The sequence below is a fragment of the Lactuca sativa genome, chromosome 4 (genome assembly GCF_002870075.4).
Source record: "Lactuca sativa cultivar Salinas chromosome 4, Lsat_Salinas_v11, whole genome shotgun sequence".
Lineage (NCBI taxonomy): Eukaryota > Viridiplantae > Streptophyta > Magnoliopsida > Asterales > Asteraceae > Lactuca > Lactuca sativa.
Window position 1 is genome coordinate 89,221,989 of NC_056626.2, and position 9,955 is coordinate 89,231,943.

The window sequence follows — 9,955 nt, forward strand, 5'->3', positions numbered from 1 at the left end:
AACTGGGACCTTATCCCCTCCATCGGACCGAAGTCTGAAGCTGACTGACTGGGACCTTGTCCCCTACATCGGATCGAAGTCCGAAGCTGACTGACTGGGACCTTGTCCCCTACATCGGACCGAAGTCCGAAGCTGACTGACTGGGACCTTGTCCCTTACATCGGACCGAAGTCCGAAGCTGACTAACTGGGACCTTGTCCCCTACATCGGACCGAAGTCCGAAGCTGACTGACTGAACACAGCATAGCATAACATATCAATTAGCATAAACACATAAATCCTGTCTAAGCCACGGAGGTGTCAAACATACTAACTACTGCATTGGACCGAAGTCCAGAAACTACGGCTAACTGAATGGGCCGGCATTGTGGCCTTAGACCCGTTCCTACTGGAAGGAAACTCACCTGAGACTGCTGAACTGATGTTGCTAATCCTTTTGACTGCTACTTGACCTATGACTCCGAACTGCTGCTCCACTAGCTCCTTGAGCTACCAATGTCAAAATAACACTTAGTCCAACTGACCTCCAAAGGTCAACTAGGTCAACTCTGGTCAAGGTCAAAATCCTGGTCAAAGTCAACCTTCCAGGTCAACCCTACTCGCCGAGTCCACCTAATAACTCGCCGAGTTCATATGCTCAGGGTCTTTCTATTCGCGACTCGACTCGCCGAGTCAGCTATTCCCGAGTCCTGACCTGTCCAACTCGCTGAGTCTCCACCCGACTCACTGATTCGAGTTTCAACTCGAAGGGTTTGGGGTTTCGCGACCTGACTCGCCGAGTCCAAGAATAGACTCGCCGAGTCCAAGGCAATCTTCAACCAACTCGTCAAGTTGTTCTTCCAACTCGCCGAGTTCATGCCTAACTTCATCCGACTCGACGAGCTGTTCATCCCACTCGTCGAGTTCCTCCTCATCTTCAAGCTACTCGCCGAGTCCACTCGAAGGACTCGCCGAGTCCCATTAGATCTACATACATGCAGAGGACTTTAGAGTCATGCATGGACTCCAAACTGTAGATCCACTCTTCTAAAGCCTATTCCTTACGTAAAGTGGCAAACTTTACGTGTAGCTAACGAGATCTAGGCTCAAATCACTATAAACTAAGGTTTGAGACAAAGGGGCTCAACAATCAACCCATAAACTGATGCTGTATGATTCTCCAGGTCAAGATACACATAGATCTGAAGTAGCAACTTCAGATCTGGGCTTCTAACTCGGAATAGCTCATAAACTTGTCCTAAAAGTCCCAAATCCCAAGATAAAGGTTGATCTATATGCAAAAGAGGGAAGGTAGCGACTCATTACCTTCAAATGCTCTGGAAGACCTCACAAGCTCTGGATCTTCTGCCAATTCTTGAATCCCCAAAGAGTGCCTTCTTCCTTCTTCCTTCAAATCACCCAAATTGGCAAGAAAACTTGATTGAACAACAATGGAGGCTTAGGGTTTCTGGTTCTGGACTATAGGGCCGCAAATGAGCCCTAGGAAAGAGATTAAGATGCTTAAATAGGGTACCAAGTCCCGAAATTAGGGTTTCCCAACCCAGACCTGACTCGCCGAGTCCACTTGCCGACTCGCCGAGTCGGTCACTTGCTTTACACCCGGATCCCGCTCCGACTCGCCGAGTTCCTCCCTAGACTCGACGAGTCAACCCTCTTTTAATTTAGGGTTTTTCCTTTCCTTTCTTGACCTTTCTGATTTCGGGTGTTAGACCTGAATACCCGATTTAAAAAGAAAAAAACAAATTAATAAACTGGTTATAATAAGTATTAAAATTGTATAATTATTTTACATAATTATTGTTCCTTATAGTTTAAACCAAATGTTATATGGCTTGGTTATTTGAACGGTATATAATAAATACAAAAGAAATTGTTCAAAATGAAATGAAGTTTTGAACAGAATGTTACAACAAGTATAATGAAAATGAATAAAATGTTAGATTCCCCTTCATTTTCTTTGTGTACTATGGATCTATTTTTTTTCAACTATGGACTTGTTTCTTCTTTGTCATTTCTTCTTTTTGAATTGAAATATAGCTATAGAATTCGTCCCTGCAATTTAGATAACATGCTAAATTTTTTATTTATAACTTTTATGTATTCACCTTTTGCATTAAATCATGTAACATGTTTGGTTAATCCAAATTTGATCAAAATTGATCATGTACTCCATAAACTATTTTTTTTATCAAAATTTGAAATGGAATGCAAAAATCACATAACATATTATAATGACTTGTATTGTTATCGTATATGTATTTGTTAAATGTATGGAATATTTTGTTACCCAAATTTTTATTAAAGCAACCGAATTACAAAAAAGAATTAAAAAAATCAATAAGTGACAGTTAAGTAATTTTCGGGTATACCCAAAAATACCCGACCCGACCTAAAACCCAAATACCCGAAACCCGAGAACCCAAATTACAATATAGGTCGGGTATCAGGTATTATTATTTTAAGGAAATACCCGAACTACACGACCCGTTCTACCCAAAACCCGAAAATTTTACTCGATCAACACCCCTAGTTGAATCTTATGTTTTACCAAACTTGAAAGTATTTGTCCAAAGAAAGAGAAAATGACTTAAAAAGGTAATATAGTTATCATTTTGTATATGTTTAGTCCTTATTTGTTTTTTCTTGTAAACTAAGTCTTTGAACTTGTTGTTTATGACCGGCTATTCAATGTTAAGTTCTCAGTTTTACACGTTTAGTCCTTAATGTTATTTATTTATTTATTTATTATTATTTTTGCAAAAGAAGTCCTTGTTGTTTTTGCATAAATTTAGTTCTGATGACCACTCATCTGTACTTATATTAGTAACCTAATTTACGAATTGATCAAATAATGTTGGTGCCGTAGTTTTCTCCAAGAAATGAGTTTTCTGTTCGGTGGTCAAATAATGTCGGTGCCCTACTTTTCTCGTAGACAAAACAACACCCTATAAAAAAGTTTAGATACTTCCCTAATTCCTTGGTATGTCGATCCTAACCATTTTTCAGCAAATGAGTTTCTTGTTCTTTTTAAATTGATTATCTTTCTTACCTGCATAAAAATTGTTTTCTGTTACCGAATAAACAGTTAAAAAGTGAAAATGTCGGCAATATGTGGATGAAGAACATGTCAAATTAATCCTGAATTTTGAAGATAAGCGTGTAACTCTTAAAGATGAGGTTTCATGTCTCAAGAAAGAAGTGAATGAGCTGAAGAAGAATTTATTTAATGATATGGTTCAAATAAGTTGTAATATTCTGTAATGAAATGAAATTTAATTGGTATTAGTATTGGAATCATTTTGACTAATGTATTTTCTTCATCTGATGTAATATAATTGATATAGCTATTGAATGAAATTGGTATTTATATTAAATATAGTTGGCATTTTACTATAACAGTTACTAATATCAAAAGTACAATGTTATTAAGGGTAGATGATTTCACTGCCAAGACGAGCCTAATATGAGAACACCTTATTAATGATTGTCCTACGTAAGATGTCACGTGAACAAAACATGAACAAATCAATCACAAGGACTAAATATATACAAAAACAATAAAGACTTATTTTGCAAAATAAATAAGTAAATAAATAAATACTAAATGTGTAGAAATTAAGAACTAAACCTCTGTAGTAACCAGTAATAAAGATTGATTGTATACAAAATCGACAAGTCCAAAGACTTATTTTACAAGAAGAAAAAATAAAAAGAATTAAACATGTAAAACTATATTACTCTTTTAGGTCATTTTCGGTTAAATAAACAGTAAGAGAATTCATCATGTGTATGTTTCTCATTTAAAGAGTATATAATGGATATGAAATCTTATTTGACAAACCTTAATGTATTTACTAAAAAACCAAAATTAGTTTACAGAATCTGGTAAACCTTCTATGTCGGTGATCTAGTGTCATAAAAACGTAGTGTGATTATAATTAACTTGAAATAATCTCAACTAAATTGCATAGATATATTGCGAGCTTGTGAAATGGATATATTCCTTGTTATTCTCACCAAAACCAACTGACTCGACTTTTCCCGGAAAAAATGACCGTTTTAACTGCATTATCTCTGATATCTAATTTCTCAATTATGTATAGACTTTATGTTTTGTAGAATATCCATTTTCGAAAAGTACGATAGGATCCAATGAATACCCGACTCTTATTTGATATTCATTAACTCTAATACTAACACATTACAATCGATGTTTTCGTGGTTTAAAATCATTTTTAACTAAACATTAAAGTATACGATATTCAAATTATGTCAATTATCACTAGAATGACTCTTGAAAATGAAATTCGGAGGATGTAACACGAATACTAAACGATTTCTATAGAAATATAAAGCATTCTAAGGACACAAGGGGGTTTTCAAATGATTCGTCGTCGTTTCTGTCTGGTGGAGCCCAGTTACTCTCTTCTATCTCTATACCCGAACCTAAATCGGGTTTCGGAACACTCTCCGGCAAACCCGACCTGAATCGACCGGGAGAGTTTTCTGTCTTCCTCTTAGACGGGCTCCTTCCTATTCCATTTCTAGTCCCACCACCTCCTCCTCTGACCGTCGTACGATTCGCCGGAGATCTTGATCGAGATTCCTGTCCAGTTCCCGACACCGGCCTTTGTCGGCCATTAGAGCCAAACCCGGAACCACGGTTGTTTATTTCACCTACGGATCTGATACGACCGGGAGACTGTTGCTTGCCTCTCACCGGGGAATTTCTTACCGCTCGAAGCTCACCGGAATTCTGCTGCTGGTTCCTTCGCTTAGCCGGAGATCTGTCAGTCACTCTCCTGCGAATAACCTCATTTTCTTCTTCAAATGTGGTGGTTGAGACATTCTCGCTCATCGTACTGCAGATCTCAGAGAGATTAAGATCGTCAAGATTGTTATGCTGTTGATCCTGGATCTTGTGAAGGCTCCGTCGGGGTATACTCTTTCTGGGTTCATCTTCGATTTTTAAGAAATGCTTGTGGTTGGGAGTTTCAGAAAGCACTTCTTTCACCGTCTCTTCGTCTACTGGTGGCGGAGCTCTGCTTGATTTTGATGAATGACGGTTGAATTCAGGAGATCGGGGAGTTTTATTTGTGCTGACAAAACAACCCATTATTTAGAAATTGATAAAGATCGGGACTTTGATCAATATGAAACTAGAAATGAGGGTGGTGGTTTCCGGTAGAATTGGGTGGTGATACGGTGGTTTAATCAACGATGACACAACCCGTTAAGTAAAACTTGAAAAAGATCGAAACTCTAAGATGAAGAAGATTGAAGTGGACGCCATTTTGGGTGGTGGTCTGGGATGGTTTCAGGGGAGAAGCCGAGGAGGTGGTGGTGGTAGTTGAAAAGAGTCGTTGGAGGGGTGTTGACTGTTGAGAGAAAGTGAAGTGAGTGCGGTGTGAAAATGGGATTTTGAGTCAATGGAGATGGTGCTGAATTTATTGGTCGTTCTCACTAATCTAAATAGGAGGCAAAATTGTTCAAAATAATTTATTGTGATTAATTGTTTGTGAAAAGCGAATAGAGTAGTGGAAAATGTAAGGAAAAAAAGAAGACCGTTTCTTGAAGAGTAATAATGGTGTAAGGTGCAATGTGAAAATAGATATATTCTACCTTTCCCCAAATGCTAAAGGGTAAATTTTGGCAATTTTAACGGGGCCACACATCCATATTTCAAAAAAAAAAAAAAAAAAAAAAAAAAAAAAAAAAAAAAAGAAAAAGAAAAACCTACCCAATTAAAATATGTATTTACTACAATAACAACATACATTGAGAATTTCATTGACATACGGTAGGAGATAGTTGAATGTTGATAATTGGGACTCATGTCTTCATAAGAAGTAGAACGATTGCATCACATAGATATCTCCAACATAAGCAACCTAAAACCTGTAAAAGGGGCAAAGACATAAAGATAAAGATGTATACAACAAATTAGATTTAAATGCATCTAAAAATCCGCACAATCCGCATACGAACCAAACAAGAGGGAGTAAGTAAATGTATCAGTAAAACTAAACAATGATAACCAAAGGGCCTTTGGCCTCTCGATAATGAGTGACTCTCTTATTTGAGAGGTCATGAGTTTAAGTTTCATTTGAAACATAAATGTTGATAGTTAGGATGAGATTAATTTTCTGTTAAAAAACGAAACGAAGATAAATCAAGAGACAAACACATAAACAAGAATATGTAACCGACAATTGAAGACATACGAGGTAGCGAAACCTACACATCAACCCTAATGTTTAGCCTCCACACTTTAGTCATGTCATCGGAAAGAACAAACTTCTTTATGTCTAGTTTCACATTGTCCTCTCACTTCCTTTTATGACGTCTTCTCCTCCTTTAACCATCAATCAACATTGACTCTACCCTCCTTATCGTCGTTGATGATAACCTCCTTAAAACATGTATTCAACGACAATTAACAAGGTGCTCATCTCATGCAAACGAGACCACAACTAGAGAACCCACATTGCAATTGTCGAATTCATGAACACTCTCAATCAAAGCATTACTCTTAAGAATTCTTCATCATATCTTTCTCGTTTTATTTTTTTTCTTTTTCTATTAGGAATATTCAAAGACTATTTACACACTAAGAATAATTTTCTATTGTATTTAGACCTACAAAAATAAAAGATTTAAAACAAATATGTGGAAATTTATGTAGGTCTGAGGTGTGATATTATCATTCACATTCATAATCTTTTTGTCGCAAAAACGTTTTTTTGTTAGAAGTATAAATATCTATTAAATTTTATGCATACTGGACCTAAAAATATAAAATTTGGGTTGTGGCCTTCATCTTCTTCAATTTTTGTACATATCATACTTTTGACCCTTCAAATCAAAAGTTCAAACTCCGCCACTGTTTATAGTCTAGTTTTTACCTACTAAAAATGAAAAAATCACATAAAATTTTGCAAATCTAACCAACAAAGTTACTATAATTTTTTTTTTTTCTGTTTTTGTTTTTTGTTTTGTTTTTTTTTTGTGTGTTAAGGATCTTCAAAGACCATTTGCACAAAAAAGGAGCCTTATATTGTAGTCTTGACTTGCGAAAATGAAACAAAAAAATTCGAGACACTTTCATAAATCAGATCTGTGAAGTTACTATTTACTTTTGAAAATCATAGGTTTTTTTTTCTTATGAATCTTCGAAGACCATTTAAACAATAAAATGAGCTTTTATTATGTGTAAAAATGAAGTTTTTAAGTGATATTTTGTCACACCCCGAAAACCAAAGGCGGAAACGTTTCCGGGGTTGACTCCATGTTGAGTATCAAATCCAATGTACATAGTAATCACAGTAAACAACCATTACATTACATATATTTGAAAGTTTACATTTGTTTCAAAAGTAAATTGTACAAGAGTTATACATATATCATATAATCAAAAGTAGAGACGAGTCTTCTGAGCACTCCATCTTCACCAAAAGGTAACGTCGGGTACCTGTCTAACGTGGACCTAAGAATACAAGCAGTTTGAAAATCAGCATAAAGCTGGTGAGTTCATAAGCGGTTTTGTTTTATGAAAATGTATCAGTTTCCTTTAGTTTTCCAAAAAGGTTTGTTATCCAAGAAAATCCCATATTTTCTTATATTAAATAGTGAGTTTGGTTATCTTTCGTTACAGTTCAATTATGCGATATACATTACCCCAGGAAAATCTTATATTTTCCTAATTACAAGACCGATTTAATAACACAGAGTATAGTTTAATACACAAAACTATATATTGAAAATCATGGGATTACTATCTCGAAATAAATATGAAATACTTTAATATTCACGAATTGTAGACAGAAAATAGTTTGAAAACCTTGGGACTATCATCCCGAATTAGTTATAAGATTGTTTGATAAAACCATGGGATCACTATCCTGAATTTGATATAAGATAGTTAGATAAAGTCATGGGATTATCATCCCGTACAAGATATACTTCAAAACCATGGGATTACTATCCCGAACAAGATATAGATTCAAAACCATGAGATTACTATCCCGAACAAGATATAGATTCAAAACCATGGGATTACCATCCCGAATGAGATATAGATTTAAAATAAAATCCAAGCTGTGAATAAATTTATATTAATACATATTGTGAGTCGGGTAACCATGTTGATACGACAACGAGACCTCCTTGACGTTAGTCAGACGTCGGACGATATCCAGAATTTGTCACCCCAGGCGTGCCCGCCTAACTGTAGCTAGCAGTTAAGGTGTAGGATTGTCAGTCCCAAATAGATCTATTCACAAATTCCTCGCTCTCCCTCCAGGAGACTCTGGTTACACTTCCGGGGAGGATTTATTGGTCATCCATAAAGGGTAGTGAATACTCACAAACTAGTACTAATCTATTCACAGGATTCTCATACGATATCAAACATACAAAGATTATGAAACATGATACAGTGAAAATAGATACATACAAAGAAACTATCTGGCAATACATTCAAATGATACGGAGATAAACTGAATCAGACATAGTTTATCTAATAACTTTATACAGATATCAGTACATGATATAAAGAGAATATAGAATCCCAAATTATTCCCATAATAATTTGATTAGTTTGGTTATTTTCTTAACTAAAATCCATTTAGTTGTAATTGATAAATCATTCCTTATGCTCAGCATAATACATAAGGAGTAAAAGTGTTTATAAATTTGCCAGATAATATTTGAAACATATTAGTGTTATGATTTGAAAACAGTTATGGTTTGCTTGTATTCCCCCTGAAAACATTGAAAAACACAGAAAAGGCATAGGGGTATGAACTTACCGAACGAGAAACGTGACGATTTCGGATGCTAAACGTTGGTTCGGGGCTTGCAAACGTATGAGGTTCCTAAGTATAATATAAAGATACACATTTGTATCTAATTAGGACTTAGTTTATTTATTTGTTAGGGACAATTACTTCTAATCGCGAAAACACTCCGATACGAGTGTTTGGAAGGACCTGGGTGGCGTTTAAGGACGTGAAATGACACTAGGGACTTGGGACTTGAGTTTATTCCCCATGAATAAGCTCATACAAGAGTTTTTGGTATAAAACACCCCTTCCCCATGAGTTTACGGCCGTAAACTCATGGTGGGGTAGTTTATGGTGCAAAATGACTTCAAATACTTAGGGAATAATTTTAGAATTTGGTTTAAGGATTTGGAATGATTTTTAAACATCAAATAGACCCATTTAAGGGAGTTTACGGCCTAGCATAAGGCTCATGGCCGTAAACTCCTATAAACCCATGAAAAATTGTGTTTTTGGATTCCAAGCAAATCACATGTGATTGTAAAAATTATTCCAAGGCTCTACATAAAATTTTATGAATCTTATGGGGTGTTTTTGGAGTTTACGGCCCATGAGACCCCCCTCATGGCCGTAAACTCTTCTATAGGGTGATTCAAGATGTTTTAAAGCCAAGAACTTGTTTGAAAGGACTTCTAAAATTCACCTAAAGGCTTTAGGGGTGTTAGGTGGCATTCTAACACCATGAATCAAGGAGTTTACGGCCCAAGCACATGCCTTGGCCGTAAACTCACATAAGTCTCCCAAAAATTTTGTTTAAAGTGTTCCAAGGCTAAAGCAATTATTCTAGAAGTCATATCCATGTCTTGTTGTGGTTTTGGAAGGGTTTAAGGGCTTAAAAACCCTATATTTATGAGTTTACGGCCTAAACACAATCATTGGCCGTAAACTCCTATTCAAGTCTCCAAATTATAGTTTAAGGCACTCTAAGTCCCTTCCATAAAGCCATCTAGCCATATCTAAGGTCCAATTGTGTTTAGGAAGGGTTTTTGTGCTCCAAAACCCATTTTATATGAGTTCACGGCCTAGGACTGTTCCTTGGCCGTAAACTCATGAATGTGGTCCTTTTCTATGATTTGAACTCGAATTTGAAGGCTAGGAAGGTTACATATCAA

General features: G+C 36.0%; 1 protein-coding gene across 1 annotated transcript; it reads right to left on the reverse strand.

The window, feature by feature from the left end:
- Positions 1-4,252: 4,252 nt before the first annotated feature.
- On the reverse strand, positions 4,253-5,572 carry LOC111919503 (uncharacterized). Its single transcript, XM_023915057.3, has one exon. It carries the CDS (start codon positions 5,114-5,116, stop codon positions 4,340-4,342), a length of 777 nt encoding a protein of 258 aa, XP_023770825.1. The 5' UTR covers positions 5,117-5,572; the 3' UTR covers positions 4,253-4,339.
- Between the last annotated feature and the right edge of the window lie 4,383 nt (positions 5,573-9,955).

Bases quoted from the DNA above. Each gene is read 5' to 3' on its own strand.
- LOC111919503 (XM_023915057.3), bottom strand. From the start codon at position 5,116: ATGGGTTGTTTTGTCAGCACAAATAAAACTCCCCGATCTCCTGAATTC.